General features: G+C 43.9%; 1 protein-coding gene across 1 annotated transcript in view; it reads left to right on the top strand.

The window, feature by feature from the left end:
- Nucleotides 1-26,438, top strand: part of LOC124712080 (UDP-glucosyltransferase 2-like) — a 67,440-nt gene that overhangs the window by 17,637 nt on the left and 23,365 nt on the right. Inside the window, exons 3-4 of the mRNA XM_047242376.1 lie at nt 4,706-5,289; nt 19,124-19,291. Of these exons, the coding sequence (XP_047098332.1) occupies nt 4,706-5,289; nt 19,124-19,291 (752 nt within the window). The remainder of the gene's footprint in view (nt 1-4,705; nt 5,290-19,123; nt 19,292-26,438) is intronic.

Raw genomic sequence — 26,438 nt, forward strand, 5'->3', positions numbered from 1 at the left:
TGGGACTCAACTGCTGAGGTCATTAGTCCCCTAGAACTGAGAACTAGTTAAACCTATCTAACCTAAGGACATCACAAACATCCATGCCCGAGGCAGGATTCGAACCTGCGACCGTAGCGGTCTTGCGATTCCAGACTGCAGCGCCTTTAACCGCACGGCCACTTCGGCCGGCTGTACAGGGAAGAAACTCAGTTAATGCCTAATTAGGCTGGCGACCGTATTATTAACTAAATGGTAGCATCTTCAGAGTTGCTTTTGGTCCATCCTGACGTGTAACTGCATTTCGAACTTACTTGACGCATCATTGTTATCACAGTAAGTCTGATTTGCCACCATTCAGGTTCACACGGTCGATATCTATACGAAAATCCTTTCTCATAAGGTGAACCCCGCTCACTTACCATAGTATAGGCTTTAACGAGTAATGTGTGCCACACAGATTACATGATCACGTGAAAATAAAGCGTCATCCTTGACAGCACATTTACACTAAAGTGAGGGTTGACACATTGTTGAATAAACCAATCGTAGAAGTGTACCCGTGAAGAAAAGTTTAGCTGCCGGCAGTGGCTGCGCACGCTCTACATGGTGCCTGTAGCAACTGTCTCGCACTGACACTATGATTGTCGTCAACTTCAAGAAGAATTTCCTCCTCCAGATGACGTGTCGCCGTCCTAGGCCTCCCACAATGGCGAGAAGTAGACTAAATCGCCCCATGCTCCCTACGACGCCAATCAGTCGTTTCAAACGTCCTGGTATAGCGACACAGTCGTTTCGTAAACCACTCCCGACAGAACAGTTGAGCGCCACGTCCAGTACCGTCTGTTAATCCGCACTCAAAAGGGCATCTGCAATCCCGCATTTGAGTACACTTTCATTGCAGTGTACTGGAAACCAAGTCCACGAGGTATACTATACAGCTGGTGCTACGTGCTTGATGCTAGTAGAACAATTATGCCAGTCCAGTGGCGCAATGAACACTCGCGGTGGACCTAACAATTACGACTTACTGTACATTCTAACCGAATGTAACTAGAGGGTCTCTAGAACATTTAATGTAAGGAAACGTTTCGTGTAATGCTGGTACGTTCTGTTTCTATGTTTCCCATGATTAATGTGATTACGAAGAGAGGTAGAAAATGAGCTCTAGTATGGAAATAAAGCATTTCCGAATTAATGTGCATATAACACCTTTTATTCCTCTAGTATCGAACTCGACAATCCTTCAGAATTGCTAAATATGTATGACTGTTGGATATACAGCCTAAATTCCTTGCCCCCTCCCTCTCTTTCTGCCCTTTTCGTCCTCCCCCTGTTTGTCCACCCCTCCTCCTCTAATCCCTCTCTCTGTGCATCACCTCCTCGCCCCTTAGTTTGTCTATCACCATTTCCTCCCACTCACCCCGCTCTCTCTGTCTTCTTACCCCTCTCTCTGACCTTGAGCCTTGTTTATTGTTATTGCAAAGAAATCTTCATTGGTAATTGCAGTTGAGTAAAATGAATGGGTAAACTGACAGCTGTGTGAGACTGATCACAGCACCTGGTGGTCATAGTTGCAACTGGACGTCGGTGTTGCGATGCATGGAAATCAAGCACCCCATAGTCTGGACATTGATGCTACCAAGTTTGGTCCTCATACAGTTGTTGGTTTCCATGTTATAAGGTTTAAATAGGGAAAGCTGCTCGCATGAGTTTCTTAGAAGTAGATACCTTAGGGGCTGCGAAGCAATTCAAATCGCTTGATACGGGCAAGTCTTCAGGTCCAGATTGTATACCGATTAGGTTCCTTTCAGATTAAGCTGATGAAATAGCTCCCTACTTAGCAATCATATACAACTGCTCGCTCGCCAATAGATCTGTACCTACAGATTGGAAAATTGCGTAGGTCGCACCAGTGTTTAAGAAGGGTAGTAGGAGTAATCCATGGAACTACAGACCTATATCATTGACGTCGGTTTGGAGTAGGGTTTTGGAGCATATACTGTATCCAAACATTATGAATCACCTCGAAGCGAACCATCTATTGATATGTAATCAGCATGGTTTCAGAAAACATCGTTCTTGTGCAACGCAGCTAGCTCTTTATTCGCACGAAGTAATGGCCGCTATCGACAGGGGATCTCAAGTTGATTCCGTATTTCTAGGTTTCCGGAAAGCTTTTGACACCGTTCCCCACAAGCGACTTCTAATCAAGCTGCGGGCCTATGGGGTATCGTCTCAGTTGTGCGACTGAATTCGTGATTTCCTGTCAGGAAGGTCGCAGTTCGTAGTAATAGACGGCAAATCGTCGAGTGAAACTGAAGTGATATCAGGTGTTCCCCAGGGAAGCGTCCTGGGACCACTGCTGTTCCTCATCTATATAAATGACCTGGGTGACAATCTGAGCAGTTCTCTTAGGTTGTTCGCAGATGATGCTGTAATTTACCGTCTAGTAAGGTCATCCGAAGACCAGTATCAGTTGCAAAGCGATTTAGAAAAGATTGCTGTATGGTGTGGCAGGTGGCAGTTGACGCTAAAAAACGAAAAGTGTGAGGTGATCCACATGAGTTCCAAAAGAAATCCGTTGGAATTCGATGACTCGATAAATAGTACAATTCTCAAGGCTGTCAATTCAACTAAGTACCTGGTTGTTACGAACAACTTCAGTTGGAAAGACCACATAGATAATATTGTGGGGAAGGCGAGCCAAAGGTTGCGTGTCATTGGCAGGACACTTACAAGATGCAACAAGTCCACTAAAGAGACAGCTTACACTACACTCGTTCGTCCTGTGTTAGACTACTGTTGCGCAGTGTGGGATCCTTACCAGGTAGGATTGACGGAGGACATCGAAAGGGTGCAAAAACGGGCAGCTTGTTTTGTGTTATCACGTATTAGGGGAGAGAGTGTGGCAGATATCATACGCGAGTTGGGATGAAAGTCATTAAAGCAAAGACGTTTTTCGTCACGGCGAGATCTATTTACGAAATTTCAGTCACCAACTTTGTCTTCCGAATGCGAAAATATTTTGTTGAGCCCAACCTACATAGGTAGGAATGATCATCAAAATAAAATAAGAGAAATTAGAGCTGAACAGTTAGGTTTAGGTGTTCGTTTTTCCCGCGCGCTGTTCGGGAGTGGAACGGTAGAGAGATACACTCCTGGAAATGGAAAAAAGAACACATTGACACCGGTGTGTCAGACCCACTATACTTGCTCCGGACACTGCGAGAGGGCTGTACAAGCAATGATCACACGCACGGCACAGCGGACACACCAGGAACCGCGGTGTTGGCCGTCGAATGGCGCTAGCTGCGCAGCATTTGTGCACCGCCGCCGTCAGTGTCAGCCAGTTTGCCGTGGCATACGGAGCTCCATCGCAGTCTTTAACACTGGTAGCATGCCGGGACAGCGTGGACGTGAACCGTATGTGCAGTTGACGGACTTTGAGCGAGGGCGTATAGTGGGCATGCGGGAGGCCGGGTGGACGTACCGCCGAATTGCTCAACACGTGGGGCGTGAGGTCTCCACAGTACATCGATGTTGTCGCCAGTGGTCGGCGGAAGGTGCACGTGCCCGTCGACCTGGGACCGGACCGCAGCGACGCACGGATGCACGCCAAGACCGTAGGATCCTATGCAGTGCCGTAGGGGACCGCACCGCCACTTCCCAGCAAATTAGGGACACTGTTGCTCCTGGGGTATCGGCGAGCACCATTCGCAACCGTCTCCATGAAGCTGGGCTACGGTCCCGCACACCGTTAGGCCGTCTTCCGCTCACGCCCCAACATCGTGCAGCCCGCCTCCAGTGGTGTCGCGACAGGCGTGAATGGAGGGACGAATGGAGACGTGTCGTCTTCAGCGATGAGAGTCGCTTCTGCCTTGGTGCCAATGATGGTCGTATACGTGTTTGGAGCCGTGCAGGTGAGCGCCACAATCAGGACTGCATACGACCGAGGCACACAGGGCCAACACCCGGCATCATGGTGTGGGGAGCGATCTCCTACACTGGCCGTACACCACTGGTGATCGTCGAGGGGACACTGAATAGTGCACGGTACATCCAAACCGTCATCGAACCCATCGTTCTACCATTCCTAGACCGGCAAGGGAACTTGCTGTTCCAACAGGACAATGCACGTCCGCATGTATCCCGTGCCACCCAACGTGCTCTAGAAGGTGTAAGTCAACTACCCTGGCCAGCAAGATCTCCGGATCTGTCCCCCATTGAGCATGTTTGGGACTGGATGAAGCGTCGTCTCACGCGGTCTGCACGTCCAGCACGAACGCTGGTCCAACTGAGGCGCCAGGTGGAAATGGCATGGCAAGCCGTTCCACAGGACTACATCCAGCATCTCCACAATCGTCTCCATGGGAGAATTGCAGCCTGCATTGCTGCGAAAGGTGGATATACACCGAACTAGTGCCGACATTGTGCATGCTCTGTTGCCTGTGTCTATGTGTCTGTGGTTCTGTCAGTGTGATCATGTGATGTGTCTGACCCCAGGAATGTGTCAATAAAGTTTCCCCTTCCTGGGACAATGAATTCACGGTGTTCTTATTTCAATTTCCAGGAGTGTAGTATGAGTGTGGTTCGATGAACCCTCCTGCCAAGCACTTAAATGTGAATTGCAGAGTCATGATCTAGATGTAGATATAGATGAAAGTTTAATTGTAACCATCCGGCATACACCGGTACAGCAATGGTGTTTTTCTCTTGCTGGCAGAGTTTGACTTCGTGGAGTACGGCTCGCTTTCGCCATTCACGCAGCAGACGGTGGTGTCAGGTATCGGCACGGAGGTGTGCCGGCGCCTGATGGACAACCCGGGAGTTCGCGACCTCATAGACTCCCGGCAGCGGACGTACGACCTGCTCATCATGGAGGGCTTCTTCCACGACTGCTTCCTCGCCTTCTCGCACAAGTACCGGGCGCCGACCGTGCTCACGTGCACCTTCGGCGGCGGCAGCAGCTGGGACAACCATCCGATGGGCAACCCGTACCCGCTGGCGTACTTGCCCGAGGCCGGCTTGGCCTACAGCAGCAGCATGAGCCTCTTCCAGAAGACCTACAACGCCCTGTTCTCGCTCGCAATCAACCTCCACCGAGTCCTCGTCTACTTCCCAGTCATGGACGAGATGGTGCGCGAGCACTTCGGGGATCCCAGTATGCCCCCTCTGGTGGAACTGCAACGCAACGCGTCCCTGCTGCTGGTCAACAACCACTTCAGCTTTGACTACCCGAGGCCACTGGCGCCAAACACAGTGCAGGTTGCTGGGATGCACATCAGGCCCCCTAAGGCACTCCCGAAGGTAAGGACTACGAGTACCGAGCAGTGTTGCCAGGTATTTTTTACCCTATAAGGGACTGAACCATCAATTAGGGCGGTTCACAAACAACTCAAGTACACATGTTATTCCAAAACGTTATCGTGGAAGTAGGGGACAGGAGGTGCTGGTGAAATAACACACACTACTAAAGATACCTTTTTATTTTAAAGACTTTCCCAATAATACATTTTAAAGTATGGCATTTAAAAAAAAACAATTTCAAAAACAATTTCCAATAGCTGACAAATTTTCTTTATGAAAAGGAGATTGCGAGATATGACTTTAACAACTTCCCAATAAGAAGATGTTATTAACAACAATTTAAAAAAAACTCTTAAATAGCTGGCAAATTTTCTCTAAGTAAAGGATATTGCAAGGTATTACGTTAACAAATTCCCAATAATAAGATTTTAAACTTATCATATATACCGGGTGATCAAAAATTCAGTACAAATTTGAAAACTGAATAAATCACGGAATAATGTAGATAGAGAGGTACAAATTGACAGACATGGTTGAAATAACATGGGGTTTTATTAGAACCGAAAAAATACAAACGTTCAAAAAATGTCCGACAGATTGCGCTTCATCTGATCAGAATAGCAATAATTAGCATAACAAAGTAAGACAAAGCAAAGATGATGTTCTTTACAGGAAATGCTCAATATGTCCACAATCATTCCTCAACAATAGCTGTAGTCGAGGAATAATGTTGTGAATAGCACTGTAAAGCATGTCCGTAGTTATGGTGAGGCATTGGCGTCGGATGTTGTCTTTCAGCATGCCTAGAGATGTCGGTCGATCACGATACACTTGCGACTTCAGGTAACCCCAAAGCCAATAATCGGACGGACTGAGGTCTGGGGACCTGGGAGGCGAATCTTGACGAAAGTAGCGGCTGAGCACACAATCATCACCAAACGACGCGCGCAAGAGATCTTTCACGCGGCTAGCAATATGGGGTGGTTTTTTTTCGTTCTAATAAAACACCATGTCATTCCAAGTATGTGTGTCAATTTGTACCTCTCTATCTACATTATTCCATGGTTTATTAAGTTTTCAAATTTGTACTGACTTTTTGATCACAATTCCTTAAAAAAACCTTTAAGTAGCTAGTTTGTACTAAATTTAAAATAGTTGTCTCTTGCCAATTAAATAACTTATATTACGCCTGTCAGTTGTTACAAGATAAATGTGAATAAGCCAGCACACAAACCTTCTCTAAAGGGGCCCAGATCACAATAGTCGGAATAGTTATTGGTGGTCTACAGGGCCACAGCAGATCAGCACCAAAACTTGCATTACAAGCCACCATCTCCCCGAGTTACCCAAAACCAGAAGATGTGGCAACGGCGGTGCCTGTACAGACTCTGAACCACAGAGACACACGGCACCGACCCTAAATCACTCAATCGAGGCGTGACTGAAACAGCCCGACCAAGAAGCAATTACCACATTCCCGCGGACAGGCAAACGAAAACTGTGGTGGGAAGACCCCTACAAAACCACTGGTGAAGAAACTCACACACTTCACTAGAACTTGAAAAACCCCTTAACTAACTCTGTTACGTAAAAACAGTACTCAACTTGTCACACTCCACCACAACGCCGGGAACACGTTGCACTTCCAAATGCTCGTCAGAGCCAACCGCTGCCAGTAGTTCCAACGGCGGATAAGAAGACATACGGTCCCACGCGCCGATCTCCTGTACCACGGCTTCTAAGCTTCATGAGCCACGTACATGCGGGTAAGGCAGACTTAGCCCCTGACAGCCAGGAGGTCGGGCAAAGCACGTGGCGAGCAGTTGACGACCCCCAGCAACAGGCAACAGGGCCACGCTCGCGCCACCACCTCTCTCGGTCACCGCCCAGTGCGTACTCCTCCATCGTCACGCGACCCTACACTTGCCCCACCTCCCGCCAGAGGGCGGTAGCGATCCAAACAGCGCGCCAAACCGAAAGCGCCACCGCAAACACTAGACGCGAAGCGAAGGCACTCCGCCTGGCGCGCTTTTCGAAGAGCCGGACACAACTACGGCTCAGGGACAAATGTGTACCTGGGCAAAAAAACGGGATTTCATTTTTTTTACCCGAGGCTAATGAAAAACAAATGCATTTTTTTGTGAAAAGCATAGTTGCTACCCCCCATATAGCGGAGATGCTGACTCCCAGAAAGGCACAACAAAAAGACTGTCACACAATTAGCTTTCAGGATACGAAACCCTTGTCAAAATTAGACAATATACATATACGCTAACGCAACTCGCACACACCTTACCCCAGTCTCTGGCAATTGGAGTGTGTGTGCGTGTGTGTATGTTGTCTAATTTTGACAAAGGCTCTGTTGGACGAAAGCTAATAGTCTTTTGTTGTGCCTTTCTGCGACTCAGCGTCACCGTCATATGGTGAGTAGGAACTATCCTTTCCGTTATATTGTTACATTCCATCCTGGATTTTCCATTGTTTAATTATTTTTTGTGATTTATTGTTGTTGGTTGTATTTTAACGAAGAATGTGTAAGTTTTATCATCCTATTGTTTGATTTTGCATGTTTAAAAAAATCACTGCAGTTATAATCATAGTTTAAAATTGTGTTTAATTAACTTTTCATCAAATTCTGGTTACATGTATTTCGTACATCAGTCCATTTTAATGCCATCTGCGAAAAAACCCTTTCTACGAAGCAGATGGACCTTGTGAGATACTTAAGGTGAACGATAAGGCGTTAAAAATATTAAGGATTTGCTTCTTCGAAAATCGTTCCACGATTTTCTTCCATTGCTCAGTCGCACACTTATTTTTGTCGTCAATGGTGTTCCATGTGTAGGCTTCTTTTAATTATTTGAAACTGTTCGTATAAGAGTCCATGATCAGGAGATAGATCCTTATAAGTTCCGCAGCTTTTTGAAAATGGTCGTACTTTACTGGTGATTTGAAGTTCAAAAACAGCATCTTGGAAAATATGTTGTTTTCTGAGAAATTATATCGTGGTAACAAGTACCTTACAAGATTGGTGTAGAACTGTAGACAATCGCTCCGAATAGAGCATTCAACGTTAGTGCTTAATTCACCCATTCTTTCTCTTCTACATCTACATCTACGTCCATACTCCGCAAGCCACCTGACGGTGCGTGGCGGAGGGTACCTTGAGTACTTCTATCGGTTCTCCCTTCTATTCCAGTCTCGTATCGTTCGTGGAAAGAAAGATTGTCGGTATGCCTCTGTGTGGGCTCTAATCTCTCTGATTTTATCATCTTCGCGAGATATACGTAGGAGGGAGCAATATACTGCTTGGCTCCTCGGTGAAGGTATGTTCTCGAAACTTCAACAAAAGCCCGTACCGAGTTACTGAGCATCTCTCTTGCAGTGTCTTCCACCGGAGTTTACCTATCATCTCCGTAACGCTTTCGCGATTACTAAATGATCCTGTAGCGAAGCGCGCTGCTCTCCGTTGGATCTTCTCTCTCTCTTCTGTCAACCCTATCTGGTACGGATCCCACACCGGTGAGCAGTAAACAAGCAGTGGGCGAACAAGTGTACTGTAACCTACTTCCTTTGTTTTCGGACTGCATTTCCTTAGGATTCTTCCAATGAATCTCAGTCTGGAATCTGCTTTACCGACGATTAATTTTATATGGTCATTCCATTTTAAATCACTCCTAATGTCTACTCCCAGATAATTTATGGAATTAACTGCTTCCAGTTGCTGACCTGTTATATTGTAGGTGAATGATAAAGGATCTTTCTTTCTATGTATTCGCAGCACATTACACTTGTCTACATTGAGATTCAATTGCCATTCCATGCACCATGTGTCAATTCGTTGCAGATCCTCCTGCATTTCAGTACAATTTTCCATTGTTACAACCTCTTAATATACTACAGCATCATCCGCAAAAAGCCTCAGTGAACTTCCGATGTTATCCATAAGGTCATTTATATATGTTGTGAATAGCAACGGTCCTACGACACTCCCCTGCGGCACACCTGAAATCACTCTTACTTCGGAAGACTTCTCTCCATTGTTGTATAGGAACTCCTCAACCCAATCACACAATTGGTCTGATAGTCCATGTGCTCTTACTTAGTTCATTAAACGATTGTGGGGAACCGTATCGAACGCCTTGCGGAAGTCAAGAAAGGCGGCATCTACCTGGGAACTCGTGTCTATGGCCCTCTGAGTCTCATGGACGAATAGCGCAAACTGGATTTCACACGATCGTCTTTTTCGAAACCCATGCCGAATCCCACAGTGTCTTACTTCCGAAAATATTGTCTTTTAATTTTTGCTCAATCTTTTCGCGAATCCCGTGCCGTTCAGCATGCATCTCAACAACTGACAGAGAATTTGATTCAGTCTTCTTCATTGTTGTTTCTGCTGAAAACATTACGCTATACAGAAATACGAAAACGCCGAAGTTTTTTTTTTCTCTTCTTCTTCACATGTGATTATCTTTTCTAGGAGACAAGGACATTCACCGCGGAGTTCCAGAAAATGAAATTTTAGTGCAGGGCATTTTTAATACTCTTTCGACAGCAGGACCAAGATATAAAAATCTCGTGGCCACATGTTTTTTTTTTCCTTACACCTCATGCGCTTCAAATTGGAGTCGAAAGTGCGCTCTCCGTTTCGCAGAGCTACTGAAGTGACTGTATATTTGCAGTATCAAATTTTCTACATCCACTTCCAGTTTATCAGTACTGTATTTTGCAGCATTGTAGAGAATGTGGACGGGGAAACCAACTCTGACAATTTACCATTTTCAGCTTACAGAAGCGTATAAATGAAATGGTTTCTGCCGTCGTTTACTTTAACGTGCCAGCAACGAAAGCCGAAACGCTATTCAATAACTTCGAAACTTGATATACAAGTTCATCGTTACATTTTACAAATTCCAGTTGACCATATACAATCCCAGAATGATAATCAAAGACGCGTAAGCAAACGGGAAACATTTTTCGATTTTTTTCTTACTTGCATCTGCCGCTGTAGAAAAGATTTTTTTTTAATGGTCCATAAATTATTTTGAATAGATTCTTTGGCCAATACTTCGCATGCAGCAGCTTCCACTTTTGTTCTTCCGCTGCTAAAACTTTGGTCGATCTTTGAATCACTGCAGATGTATGGTAACAATTTGTGTGAACAATCTACACCCTTGTAACTAAGATAATGCTTTACAGTATGATAAACAGACGCGTGTTTTCGAGCAGTAATCTTGTCCCTCTCCGAGACGGATGGTTTACGCTTCGAGAAATATTAGGATAAGGTACTTGGTGCTCTGTTACTAACAAACAGTCTAGTGAGTCCAGTAATTAAAACTTCCGGGCTAAGAGGCCGTGGTCCAATAGTAGAAATACTTCCCCCTGACGTTTCGTTGCCAGCTGCGGGCAACATCATCTGAGGTGAGTCTACGACTGTCGTAGACTCACCTCAGACGATGTTGCCCGCAGCTGGCAACGAAACGTCAGGGAGAAGTATTTCTACTATTGGACCACGGCCTCTTAGCCCGGAAGTTTTAATTACTGAAGACGCCGGCCGTGAAAGCCTACACACGAGTCTAGTGAGTCTTAGTAGAAGCATGTTGTTTCACATCAGCAACGCCTCCATGAGCACACGAGGAATCTTTATTACACAGGCGTCAGTACGCCTTGTGTGAGATTTCTTTTCTATTTTCCTTATTCGGATTATACTTAGTAAGCCTTTTGGCTTTCGTAGAAGGTATTCCATCACTTCTAGACGAATTATCTGAGCCACTGTCACTTAAATCACTCATTTTGTCTACAGCTTTAGAAATAATTCACAAGCGTAACACGTTCAACACTCGGCAGTTCTAGAAAAACAATGAACAATGGAAATTTAGCTCGGACATCAAAGCGAGAGGCGTATAATAGTTTCCACAACGAAACTTTGTCTCAAAACCTAGCAGAAAATCCAAAGAGATTCTGTCCGTATGTGAAGTAGGCTAGTTGCAAGACACAATTTCTGCCTTCTCTGCGCGATAGCAATGGAAATACTATCGACGACAGTGCTGCCAAAGCAGAGTTACTATACACAGCCTTTTGAAATTTTTTCACAAAGAAGACGAAGTAAATATTCCATAATTCGAATCAAGAACAGCTGCCAACATGAGTAACTTAGAAGCTGATATCCTCGGAGTAGTAAAGCAATTTAAATCACTTAATAAAAGCAAGTCTTCTGGTCCACACTGTATACCAATTAGGTTCCCTTTAGAGCATGCTGATGCAATAGCTCCATACTTAACCATCGTATACAATCGCTCTCTCTACGAAACATCCATACCCAAGGACTGGAAAGTTACACGGGTCACACCAATATTCGAGAAAGGCAATGTAACTATAGGCCTATATCATTAACGTCGATGTGCATCAGGATTTTGGAACATATATTGTGTCCGAACATTACGAATTACCTCGAGAATTCTTGTGAAACACAGCTAGCTCTTTCCACACACTAAGTGTTGAGAGCTGTTGACAAGGGAATTCAAATTGATTCCGTATTTCTAGATTTCCAAAAGCCTTGTGATACTGTACCACACAAGCGGCTTGTAATGAAACTGGGTGCTTATGGAATATCGTCTCAGTTATGTGACTGGACCCGTGGTTTCTTCTGAGAGAGGTCAAAATTCATAATAATTGATGGAAAGTCACCGACTAAAACAGAAGTGATTTCTAGTTCCCGTAAGTAGTGTTAATGGGCCTCTCTTCTTCCTTAACTGCATAAACGATTTAGGAGTCAATCTGAGTAGATGTCTTAGTTCGTTTGCAGATGCTGCTGTCATTTATCGTCCTGTAAACTCATGAGAAAATCAAAATAAATTCCAAAAGATTTAGAAAAGATATCTGAATGATGCGAAAATTAGTAATTGACCTTAATAATAAAAAGTATGAGGTCATCCACATGAACGCTAAAAGGAATCCATTGAACTTCGGTTACACGATAAATCAGTCAAATCTGAAGACCGTAAATTCAACTAAATACCTAGGAATTACAGTTACGAACAGTTTAAATTGTAAAGAACACATAAAAATGTTGTGGAGAAAGCAAATCAAAGACTGCGTTTTATTGGCAGAAAACTTAGAAAATGTAAGAGATCTACTAAAGAGACTGGATACACTACGCTTGTCCGTCCTCTTTCGGAATACTGCTGCGCCATCTGGGATCATTACCAGACAGGATTAACGGAGTACATCGAGAAAGTTCAACAAAGAGCAGCAAGTTTTGTATTATCGCGAAATATGGGAGTGAGTGTCACTGACATGATACCGGATTTGTGATGGGCACCATTAAAACAAAGGCGTTTTTTCATTGCGGCAGAATATTATCACGAAATTCCAATCACCAACTTTCTCCTCCGAATGCGAAAATATTTTGTTGACGCCGACCTACATAGGAAGAAACGATCATCTTAATAAAATAAGGGAAATCAGAGCTCGCTCTGAAAGATATACGTGTTCGTTTTTTTCTCGCCAACCTAGTCGTACCCTCATGTGGTACGCGTGTAGATAATAAGTACTTGTCAGCTGACCGGCGAAAGATTTGCAATAAATAGCAAACAAGGCTGAAATACGGGACACAGCCTTTCCCGGCGGGACGTTTAAAATCATGCCGGAAATATGGGACGTCCCGGGAAATATAGCAACGCCAGTACCGATGCACGGTGTTAAGAAAACTGAAGTAGTTTACAATGCTATCTGCCTCAACCTTCGTTACCAATGTGTGGCAGCTATTTATAAACAAAATCTTACTCTCCCTAGAACACACATCGACAAAAGTGCTGTATCACTCTGGTATGTCGTGCAGGTGCATTGTTATTTTGATTGTCCCTGTACCGATCGGAAGGGCAACCCTGTCGCCGTTTATAAACATATGCGCAGTTACTGACCGCACAGTTTTTCTGGGACCCTCAGCGAAGGATACTGGGAGCGGAAGCTTGTAATCGGCTCTTAGCGCATGGGCTGGTGAGATTAGGCCAGCCTCCTTCTCCCAGAGCAGGCTGCTTACAGTTTATAAAGAAAACGAACGTGTAATGGATTAATGCGTCGCAGATGTGACATGAAAGTTGATGGCGAGTTTATTTATTTACACGTCAAGTTCCTTAGGACCAAGTTCAGGTCATGGAACGTGTCACTATATGCAATTACAACATAAAAGTAATAATAGATAAAAATAAAATGTTTATAAGCCCGAAAAAAATCAATCCATAAGTTCAAGTAAACGCAATCAACAATACAACAAGAATCAGCTTAATTTTTCAAGGAAATCCTTGACAGAATAGTAGGAGTAACCCTTGAAGAAACTCTTCAGTTTCGATTTGGAAGCGTGTGGATTACTGCTAAGATTTTTGAATTCGAGTAGTGGCTTATTGAAAATGGATACATCAGTGTACTGCACACCTTTCTGCACAAGACTTAAGGAAGTCCGATCCAAAGGCAGGTTTGATTTCCGCCGAGTATTAACTGCGTCAAAGCTGCTTATTCTTGGGAATAAGCTAATATTTTTAACATGAAATAACAGTAAGGAATATATATATATATTGAGAGGCCAATGTGAAAATACCCAGACCCGTGAACAGGGGTCCACAAGAGGTTCATGAACTTACACTACTTATTGCCCGAACCGCCGGTTTCTGAGCCAAAAATATCCTTTTAGAAAGGGCAGAGTTACCCCAAAATATAATACCATACAACAAAGCGAATGGAAATAAGCAAAATAGACTAATTTTCGTGTCGAACGATCACTCACTTCAGATACCATTCGAATAGCAAAAATGGCAGCATTAAGTCTTTGAATAACATCCTGAACATGGGCTTTCCACAACAACTTTACTATCTATCTGAAAACCTAGAAATTTGGACTGTTCAGTGTCATTAATCACATGCCCATTCTGTGAAATTAAAACATGAGTTTTTGTTTAATTGTGTGTTAGAAACTGTAAAAACTAAATCTTACTGTCATTTAGAGTTAGTTTATTTTCTACGAACCATGAGCTCAGGTTATGAACTGCACTTTTTGAAACCGTGCCAATGTTGCACACAACATCCTTTACTACCAAGCTAGTGTCATCACCAAACAGAAATATTTTAGAGTTATCCGTAATACTAGAGGGAATATCATTTATATAAATAAGGAACAGGAGTGGCCCCAACACTGATCCCTGGGGCATCTCCCACTTGACCATACCCCACTCAGACTCCACATCACAGCCATTCTCAACATCGTGTATATTGATGTTTTGCTGTCTGTTGCTAAAGTGACAGGTGAACCCATTGTGAGCTACTCCCCATATTCCATAATGGACCAACTTCTGCAGCAATATTTTGTGATCAACACAATCAAACGCCTTAGTTAAATCAAAAAATTTGCCTAGCATTCGAAACCTTTTGTTTAACCCATACAGTATCTCACAGAGAAAAGAGAATATAGCACCTTCAGTTGTTAAACGAGTTTTAAAGCCGAACTGTTCATGTGACAGCAAATCGTGTGATATAAAATGATCAATTATCCTTACATACACAGCATTTTCAATAACTTTAGCAAACACTGATGGCATAGAAATAGGTCCAAAATTATCTACATTATCCCTTTCTCCCTTTTTATAGAGCGGCTTTACTACTGAGTACATAAATCGTTCAGGAAACTGACCATTCCTATAGGAAAAATTACAAGTATGGCTAAATACATGGCTAACATGGCCAGCACAGTACTTTAATATTCTGCTAGGCACTCCATCATAACCATGAGAGTCCTTAGTCTTCAGTGATTTAATTAATGACTCAATCTCACCCTTGTCACTATCACAGAGGACTATTTCAGACATCAATCTCGAAAAGGCATTTGCCAAGAGAGTTATATGACTCCCCGTAGAAACTAATTTTTTATTTAATTCACCAGCAATCCTCAGAAAATTATTGTTAGAAACTGTACACATATCTCATTTATCAGTAGCAGAAATATTTTTACTACGAACTGAACTTTATATCTTGGACCTTGTGCTGCTGACCAGACACTTCCTTCACAACTGACCACATGGGTTTAATTTTATCCTTTGAATTAGCTGTTCTGTTTGCATACCACATACTCTTTGCCTTCCTAATAACATTTTAAGCACCTTACAATACTGTCTGTAATGGGCTACTCTAGCTTGATTGTAACTACTTCTATGATTTTGATATAATTCCCACTTTGTTCTACATGATATCCATATCTCACTAGTCAACCACCTGGGCTGCCTATTACTGCTAGTACCCCATTTAGAACATTCTAATGGACAGCAACCCTCAAAGAGTGTGAGAAATGTGTTCAATTCAAATGGTTCAAATGGCTCTGAGCGCTATGGGACTCAACATCTGAGGTCATCAGTCCCCTAGAACTTAGAACTACTTAAACCTAACTAACCTAAAGACATCACACACATCAATGCCTGAGGCAGGATTCGAACCTGCGACTGTAGCCATTGCGCAGTTCGAAACTGAAGCGCCTAAAACCGCACGGCCACATCAGCCGGCTGAAATGTGTTAAGGGAAGCATTATATTTATCATCTATGTTATCAGCACTATAAGCATCCTGCCACTCTTGTTCCTTGACAAGGTTTAAAAAATTCTCTGTTGCTGTTGGATTAAGTTTCCTACATAGTTTGTAATTATATGTGACATTTGTATGAGAACAAAAGCCGTTTAGTGTTAAAATTTGTGCATCATGGTCTGAAAGGCCATTCACCCTTTTACTAACAGAACTCCCATCTAGTAATGAAGAATGAATAAAAATATTGTCTATGGCTGTGCTACTGTTCCCCTGCACCCTAGTTGGAAAAAACAGTCTGCATCAGATCATATGTATTTAGGAGATCTACCAACATCCTTTTTCTTGCACCATCATATACAAAATTTCTACTGAAGTCACCACATATGACTAATTTCTGGTACTTCCTACAAAGTGTATCAAGAACCTTCTCTAGCTTGAGTAGAAATGCTCTGTAGTCAGAGTTAGGGGACCTATAAACAACAACAATTAATAAGTTTAGTTTCACTAAATTCAACTGCCCCTACACAACATTCAAATATCTGTTCAGTGCAGTGCCGTCGTATGTCTATGGACTCAAATGGAATACTGTTTTTTACATACATAGCCACTCCCCCACACCACAAGGAACTCCTTGAAAAACAGCCAGCTAATCTGTATCCTGGTAAAGGAAGCCTCTGAATTGTCAAATTATTTAAATGGTGCCTCAACATATCAATAATTTCAGAGTCACTAACTTTATTTCTAATACCTCTTATATTTTGATGAAATATGCTAATTCCTCCTCTACTTGGAAACATGACTTTGTCTGAAGGTGAGCCCTTAGTTAGAGGGACTTCCTTTAAGCAGGTATACCTATCAGCTGACTTCAGTCTAAAAAAGGTGCAGCTCTAACACTAACTACTACAGAAATTTTTTTCCATCAGTGTTCGCACCACCACCCACTACACTGTCACCTATAGGCTTTGCCAGCCTCCCCTTCCCATACTTTTGAGGTGCAGGCCATATCTAGTGAAACCCGATCAATTGGTGGACCCAACCGGCACCACTGAAATGTGAGCCACACCCTCTGCCATCAGCAACTGCCCCAGCCCCATGTTAATGTGCCTCACAGCCACATTAAGATGAGGCCGACCATGGTGCTGAAACAGTTGCTAAAAGTGCACATTAGTGCCACCAGTTTGAGCAGCTATCTTTACAGTCTCACCACAGACATCATATTCCCCATCCCTGTCAATACTGTTCCCTGCTCCACCCAGTTTCACTACCTGATTTTCCTTCGTAAAATTCCTACATAACTCCTCTATGCTGTCAGTCACCTGGGCCAACCCTGCACTTGGCTTCACAGTGCTGCTGCCCTTGTACTCGCTAAGCGAACCAGAGACAGCCTCTTAACCAGTGGTGGCTCATAAGTAATCATTCTGGGTGTTCTCAAACTTTTGAATTCAGATAAATATGAGAGTGTGAAATTAATAGCACCTGCTGTATAATGGTTATGGTTATCAACATTTTCATACAACTTCAGCCATTGTCAATAATAATAATAATATGAATATGAATATGAATAACTTGCCCGAAAAAAGAAACTATTGCTTTTGTGCAATTTTGTTGTTTTGTACATAATTAACTATAGTTTATGGCAAGAATGAAATAATGTTTAAGCTTTCACTACTCTCCATTCCATGTTTTTGTGCTAGTGGGAGTTTTCATGCTTTTTTAACTTTTTTGGACAAATGCACAAGATTCCTAATACATCTAATTAAGAGAGGACAAGTTACTCTCTCACCTATATTTTGTATATGGAAAATTGTCAAAGATTTTGTTACAACCTGATGCACCTTGAGCGAGACTCTAGAAAGTTAATGGCCTGAGCAGATGTTGATGGAACCTGGTAGGGCGCTTAGAGCATGACGTATTCTTATGGGTCTTAGCTCATAGAAACGGCATGTTTAGAGCTGAAAGCAATTGGTAGCAATCCCATCCCTCAGTAAATCTTGCTGGACAGGTCCACAGCTGTACAAGGCAGAAGAACAGCCCCTCATTGAGACAAGTCTCCAGCAGAACAATGTCATGATACCTGCATTGGTGCCAGCCGAAGGCTGGGCTGGGGGCGACAGACTGAAGGGACGTATCTATACAGTGGAAGTTGAGCCCTGTGTGGCTCATGTTCCCATCATCATGTATTTAACACCCTGTTTTTAACGTACTTCCACCTCACTACGTTAATTTAAATTACTGGTGTCACTGAGTTGCTGCTTTGCCTGACCATGAGCAGTGCTAACAGCACGTATCTATATATCCACTCTCGTAGTATTTTTGCTCAACTGCTATAACTTCCTGCTCGTTGTCTGTCGTAAGGAGTTTGGGTCACAAGTTCAGGCTCCCAGTCAGTTGGAACGCATCTGGAGTGCAGTCCAGACCTGTCAGTCGGGGAGTTGCAATGTGGCACTAGTGCAGTCAGGTTGGAGAAGTGAGGTCTGCGTCGACATGGCTCTCCTGACCATTGCCACCACGCATCATTTGAGCCAGGCCACGGACTTCCGAAAAAATTTCACGAAGTGCAACATCAGGTTTGAGAGCTTCTAAGGCCTTCAAATGGCTGCATACGTGATTAATTAGTTGCCTATAATCGCTCGCTGCGCCATGGCCGACTGTAGGCAAGGCCAAGAAAGCCTTAGCATGTCTGGCTGCAATTATTTTTGGGTTATTATACCTCTGCGTAATAAGTCCCCAGGCTATCGCTAGATTTCCTGCTGTGACAGGTATATGTTTCAAAAGGTCTTTAGCTTCACCTCGCAAAGACAAATTAAGGTAGTGAAGTTTTTGAACGTCATCAATTGAATTGTTATTCATGATGAGACTCAAAAACGTATGCCTGTATGATGACCACTTAAGGTAGTCACCTTCAAAATTTGGCAAGTTAATAGCGGGTAGTTTCAAAGAACTGACACTGCCTGATGGATTCGAGCCCAAAGGCTGCGGAAGTTGGGTGTACCTCTTCATTGAACCCTTGATGGTGGATTCAACAAAGTCTCACGAATCCTCGAATTCTGCCCTGTCCTTACTATGATCTGCTGATTCGTCTTCAGTTTCCAGCCGTGTTTGAGACGACTCAAAATCAGTCTGAATCCGAGTCAATCGACTTAATTTTGATTCCAACATTTCGATGCTGGCACTGTCTGCAGACTGTACAAAGCTCGCTGAGCGCGGGAGAGCGGCCTTTGCTACACCTCTCTGCTTGACTAATTTTGTTTTCTCTGAGGGCTCCATTTTAGGACCAGGAAGATGATAGTAGGAAGCCAACAGTTGTACTTACCAGGTTGCAGCGGCAGTACGAGGCAGTGCGGACAGGAACAGCAGCGGTGTCACGGTCACGGGCACTGGCAGCTGGCGTGGCAGGCGCTGCAGTCTCCGACGGCGCCAAGTTTCGGCGGGAGCAGGAGGTGACGTCACCGATGATGCTGAGCCTCTCGCTTTTGAATTAGAGACACATTAAATGTTCACAAATATGTCCCCGATCGCCGTTGTTAAGGCTGTTATTGTCGAAGTCCCGAACAGGCCTTGGGACAATTGATAGCAGTCAACAACGAAACCGATAAGGTGCGCAGCTCACACGTGGTTTTTTAGAAGTTCACAAATACCGGAAAACAAATCCGCGCGAACGTAAATCCCGCGTGGTCACTGTATATCCGGCCCGGAGGACCAAAAAATGTGCGCGCGGGCTCTTCTTCCCGTGGTGGCTCATTGGAGTGTGAATGTATAGTGCGAGAGGACTTACTGTCCTCCCCTTGTTTCCACTCACAATAACTAGACAGAACAAGTTTTCTCTCATTAAGTATTTATTACATTAAACTTTACAACTTGCACAGGCAGCGCGCCAACTGCGGCTCCTGGCTTAGCTGAAAGACATACACGCCTGTCTGCTACGGGGTCTCGCAGCTACCTGCTTGGCCGTTACAACGGCTAATCCTACCTGCGTGCACAAAGGACCGTGGAGGTCCACTTCCGCACGTAGGTTGCAAATTCTTCTGACAGGGAGCAGACTATACTGGACAATCTGACCTGCCCAGTTTGAAGCTGCCACTAGATGGCAGTTGGAGTGAGTAGCAGAGTCCAAACAGTAAACTAAATTTTGTGTACATTCTCAGTCATTATACAGGGTGATTCAAAAAGAATACCACAACTTTAGGAATTTAAAACTCTGCAACGACAAAAGGCAGAGCTAAGCACTATCTGTCGGCGAATTAAGGGAGCTATAAAGTTTCATTTAGTTGTACATTTGTTCACTTGAGGCGCTGTTGACTAGGCGTCAGCGTCAGTTGATGCTAAGATGGCGACCGCTCAACAGAAAGCTTTTTGTGTTGTTGAGTACGGCAGAAGTGAATCGACGACAGTTGTTCAGCGTGCATTTCGAACGAAGTATGGTGTTAAACCTCCTGATACGTGGTGTATTAAACGTTGGTATAAACAGTTTACAGAGAATGGGTGTTTGTGCAAAGGGAAAAGTTCTGGACGGCCGAGAACGAGTGATGAAAATGTAGCACGCATCCAGCAAGCATTTGTTCGCAGCCCAGGAAAATCGACTCGCAGAGTTAGCAGAGAGCTGCAAATTCCACAATCAACTGTATGGAGAGTCCTACGAAAAAGGTTAGTTATGAAACCTTATCGTCTGAAATTGGTTCAAGCACTGTCTGCAGCTGATAAGATGGATCGGCCGCCAGGCAGCCCGTGACAGAGCACTTCATCACTGGCCTCCAAGAAGCCTTGATCTTACCCCCTGCGATTTTTTCTTATGGGGGTATGTTAAGGATATGGTGTTTCGGCCACCTCTTCCAGCCACCATTGATGATTTGAAACGAGAAATAACAGCAGCTATCCAAACTGTTACGCCTGATATGCTACAGAGAGTGTGGAACGAGTTGGAGTATCGGGTTGATATTGCTCGAGTGTCTGGAGGGGGCCATATTGAACATCTCTGAACTTGTTTTTGAGTGAAAAAAAAACCATTTTAAATACTCTTTGTAATGATGTGTAACAGAAGGTTATATTATGTTTCTTTCATTAAATACACATTTTTAAAGTTGTGGTATTCTTTTTGAATCACCCTGTATATAGTCCCAATGGGGTTAACTTTCATATTAGTTGACAAATTAACTTTTGGGCTGAAAATCAGACATTCTTACATGTCTCACATGACAGCTTACGCTTATTTACACACTTCTATGTTAAATGTTCGCTAGTAGTCACACTTATTTGATTTTGTCACTTCCTCAGACAACGGATCAGCTCTGGGAGGCCCCAGTTCCTTTGCGGCTAACTTTTCCTTGTCATTTTCGTTTCTGTTAGTTCTTACAACTTACTCAGCAGAGTTCATACTGACACTGCACAGGATTTCCTATTCCTGTACAATAAACAGCTAACTTCAAACACAAACTGCCATCTGCGGAAATGATTAAATTCAAGTAGTACTCTGTACCAACATGGTCACTTGACTAGAATACAAATGAGGCGCAGGGAGCCACTAATGCCCAAAAGTGCACCTTCTTCGGCCACACACTTACGTGAATCTTAGAGACACCAGTGAGATAGTTTTTCATGGATGTTCATATATACGAGTATGTACAGTTTGGGCCTACAGTAAAGCTGAACCTGACCAACCGTAAGATCAACAATTATCAGAAGCATTAATAAATGCTACAGTCTCGCAATCGACAATGATGTACTTTATGGTTCTCAGCGCCTCTTTGATAAAGTCCAAAACTTAATATAGTGTAGCTCATTCAAAATCCCAAAAAATTGGTTTTTCTATCAGTATATATGTAACATATACTGATATCCAATCTAATATTACCATACAGTAAGTGAATTGGCATATCTAAGGAGTATGCTACTGTGTAGCAGGATTTATGTCAAACGAATGGGGATAAAAGTCTGCTGCACTGTGCTACCAGCTGGTGGCACTAGTGTAAACTTGGAGCTGAGTGGTCAGAGCTAGCTGAGCACGCCATGAACCGCGCACATTATGCATCAGATCCTATGTATTTGGCCCGTAAGCGAGGCCCACGAAAAAGACAGACCGCAGTGCGTACGTCACAAAGGTAGGCTGAACTCGCTCAACTCTGCAGACAAACTGTGTTTCTACACCTGTTAACTCGTAACTCAGGTGTGTGTGTACAAACAAGAATTGCATCTTCTACTAGAAGCCACTATTATGGAGCATAATTGTTATTACTCCTACAATCATAGGAAGCCTACCAGTAATTTATTACAGTTATACTCTGGTATAAATAAAATTGAAATCATTCCCAAATGATTATCTGTTGCATAAGGCCCCAAATCTTGAATGATATGTGGACTGTTAACCAGAAGAGACTAAACGCTACAAGCAAGCTGTTATACCATTTGTGTCGAAAATTGATCTTAAACTTTGTTGTATGACTAGTAATCAGTAAGACCTCATAATAGAAGATTCCAGTAGAAGATGCAATTCTCGTTAGCACGTACACACCCAGTTGTGAATTAAAAGGTTCAGAAATGCATTTTGCCTGCAGAGTGTGTAAGGTGTAAGGTGGCAGAATAAATGGTCAGATTCACACCTTACATGAGACCTTTATACATCACAAAGAGAAGGTGAAGATACCTAACGTAATTCGGCGGTTATGAGAACATTTGCCCATCAGTATGGAATGCTAAAATGGATGACAGCCAATTGACAGTAATTAATACACCATTCCTATACAATGCATGTCTTTGAGTGGAAGGTGGAACAAGCAACGCAAGTCGCTTTTAGTTTTGAAAAGCCAGCCATACAACGGCATAGAAAAGGCGTGTTTCGACGGAAACCACTTAAAGGGGTGGCAGGAGGAAGGTCAGCGACTCCAGGCCAGGTGATTCAGGCCGGAGGAATGCGTGTAGCGGCACATCTGCACAAGGGACAGAGAAAAAGCTTTATAAAGCTGCGTTTCAGAATTCCAACGGGATACGAATGGAAGTCAGTGACGCATTTCGTCCAGCGAGTGCGACACACAGAAAGGTCAATGTACTTTCGCGGTCTAGAAGGGGCACAGAACGTCCGATTGGCGGAAACGCACTAGGAAGGAGAAAAATACTGAAGTTTCGACACAGTTTAATAGAAGGGACATTGCGATTGGTAGATAGAGTTTCTACAAAGTAAGAGGAATGCTCCTATTGGTCCAAAAAAAAGCTGTGACGTGAAGAAGGAACCCAAGTGGAGGGAGGCAGTTCTGCCATGAGTAGGACAAGGGAGAAATTTTTGGGGTGACTCTTCTCTGATGTGGCGTCAAGTGCAGAACGGAGCACTTAACGATCCGTACGACACAGAGAAGAAATTTGTGTGGAGACTGCGTTCACAGCGACTGCACTCTAGCTACAAATTAGCTGTAGCAATTTTTAGCTCCAACTGTGGAGAAACATACCAGCCAAATTAGTTAATTGTTCTTGTGAGAACTGAAAGGGCATTATAATATGCATGCTGTTCCAACCAATCGCATGTACCTACAAAGACTAGGGATGATTACATGTGTTCTCGCATAACGAGAAACATAGGGAAAGTTTCTGCTGGAAAGTTCAGCAAAGGTCAGATTAGTTTTACAGGAATTTCAGCGGGAGAAGTGGGAGAGAGCGGCCTTGCAGACAGCAGCACTTCACAGCTTAAGGTAAATACCGCACACAGAGGCGTAAACTCTGTTGGTTCACCAGCTTGCATCCACTGTATACTCGAGCGGCCTTGGGTAATCTTGCGCTCAAATTTGTCACATAACTAACCATCCACTGTAGACTTGATCGTCATCCTAAATAGTACCGAACTTTGAACTGGAATCGGACGATTCTCATAGTACTGACCAACATCATAACTTACATGTAGGAACAATTTTGTAAAGAAAATTCAAATTAAACTTTCATAATATTGTGTTTAGGATTAATGTTTTTTCAGAGAGTTAATATTTCACATTGTTGTGTATAAAATTATTCCACTTTTTGATGTTGGCAAGATGTATTATCCATTGCGCTGTTTCTATGTTGTCAAGTTGAAAACTGTGTAAAATCGTGTAATTTTGTGAGAAAAATTGCGTCATTAATCTTGTCATTTCATCTTACACAGTTGTTGTCAATTCTAGAATAAGCAAAACCGCACGTTACAAGTGGAGCGAACGAGCTCAGGCCTACCTTCGTGACGAACGCGCCGCGGCATGTCTTTCTTGTGGGCCTCGACCATTAGGTATACAGGGTGTTACAAAAAGGTACGGCCAAACTTTCAGGAAACATTCCTCACACACAAAGAAAGAAAATATGTTATGTGGACATGTGTCCGGAAACGCTTACTTTCCATGTTAGAGCTCTTCAAATCACATTAATCATGGAATGGAAACACACAGGAACAGAACGTACCAGCGTGACTTCAAACACTTTGTTACAAGGAATGTTCAAAATGTCCTCCGTTAGCGAGGATACATGCATCCATCCTCCGTCGCATGGAATCCCTGATGCACTGATGCAGCCCTGGAGAATGGCGTATTGTATGACAGCCGTCCACAGTACGAGCACGAAGAGTCTCTACATTTGGTACCGGGGTTGCGCAGACAAGAGCTTTCAAATGCCCCCATAAATGAAAGTCAAGAGGGTTGAGGTCAGGAGAATGTGGAGGCCATGGAATTGGTCCGCCTCTACCAATCCATCGGTCACCGAATCTGTTGTTGAGAAGCGTACGAACACTTCGACTGAAATGTGCAGGAGCTCCATCGTGCATGAACCACATGTTGTGTCGTACTTGTAAAGACACATGTTCTAGCAGCACAGGTAGAGAATCCCGTATGAAATCACGATAACGTGCTCCATTGAGCGTAGGTGGAAGAACATGGGGCCCAATCAAGACACGCTGTACATGGTACGGAAACAACTGGTTCTCCCGTAGCACTCTCCATACAGTGACGTGGTCAACGTTACCTTGTAGAGCAGCTACTTCTCTGACACTGACATTAGGATTATCGTCAACTGCAGGAAGAATTGCCTCGTCCATTGCAGGTGTCCTCGTCGTTCTAGGTCTTCCCCAGTCGCGAGTCATAGGCTGGAATGTTCCGTGCTCCCTAAGACGCCGATCAATTGCTTCGAACGTCTTCCTGTCGGGACACCTTCGTTCTGGAAATCTGTCTCGATACAAACGTACCGCGCCACGGCTATTGCCCCGTGCTAATCAATACACCAAATGGGCATCTGCCAACTCCGCATTTGTAAACATTGCACTGACTGCAAAACCACGTTCGTGATGAACACTAACCTGTTGATGCTACGTACTGATGTGCTTGATGCTAGTACTGTAGAGCAATGAGTCGCATGTCAACACAAGCACCGAAGTCAACATTACCTCCCTTCAATTGGGCCAACTGGCGGTGAATCGAGAAAGTACAGTAGATACTGACGAAACTAAAATAAGTTCTAACATGGAAATTAAGCGTTTCCGGACACATGTCCACATAACATCTTTTCTTTATTTGTGTGTGAGGAATGTTTCCTGAATGTTTGGCCGTACCTTTTTGTAACACGCTGTATATGTCACGTCAGTTTCACATGCGAAAAATTCCTTAAAATGTGCACAAATGATGGTGGAGGTTGGTAGGTTTCTGGCAGTATGTGTATGCCGTCACACAGATCATGCATTTCAAGTAAATTAGAGGTTAGCGATTCGAGGGCGCGGACAGCATCAGACAGCATTCCAAATGTATCCCACTGGGTTCCGACCAGACAAATTTGGTCAGACGTCAACGTGTATTCACTATCATGCTCCTCCAAACCACCATAGCAAGATTCTGCCCTTTTGAGACAGACAGTTACCGCTGGGTCAACATGGCAACACGCAGGGGACATTTTCTGTGGAGCCCACGTTCAACTGTGCGTTCTGAGCGATGTACTCTGAGACACAGCACTCTACTCTGTCGCCATATCTGTCACAGATGTCTACCTATGCTTCTTCACAGAGCGGGCAAGCCTCCGTATTCCATGTTGTGTGACAAAGCTTGAACACCGAACACATCGTCACCTACTGGTAGTACCACCGTCCTTCAAACCACGTTATGTAGATGCTCGTGACAGTAGCACGCGAACAGCTGACCGACGTCACCGTTACCGACATACTCGTTCCCAGGCGCCGGGCCGTAAAAATCGGCCCTCTGTCACAGTCTCTGATGTCAGCAGATTTCCCCATTTGTGGCCAGTGTAGCCGCTGGATCATGCTGTTCCAGCTCGTCGGCTCCGTTGTGAGCCGCAGAGCGCTCCCTGCTCCAGGGAGCCGTGCCGCTCGCTGTGACCATTCAAGTGGGCCGGCACGTGGCATGGCTGGCTGAGGCAGGCGGCAAGGCAAGCGTTTTGATGTGCCAGCTGTGTCATACTCTTAACTGCTAAGACGTGGTGACATGCTACACAAGGAAATACGATGTTCAGGAAATAAATAAGAAACAACTGTTTTACAAGAAATTGCATATTACATTTATTGGGCCTCTGTAGCTTCACATTTTCTTTTCATTACAAGATCGGCAATATCAGTTGTCAAAGTGTTCGCAGTGGTAATGCGAAGGA

Source organism: Schistocerca piceifrons, chromosome 8, assembly GCF_021461385.2.
Source record: "Schistocerca piceifrons isolate TAMUIC-IGC-003096 chromosome 8, iqSchPice1.1, whole genome shotgun sequence".
NCBI lineage: Eukaryota > Metazoa > Arthropoda > Insecta > Orthoptera > Acrididae > Schistocerca > Schistocerca piceifrons.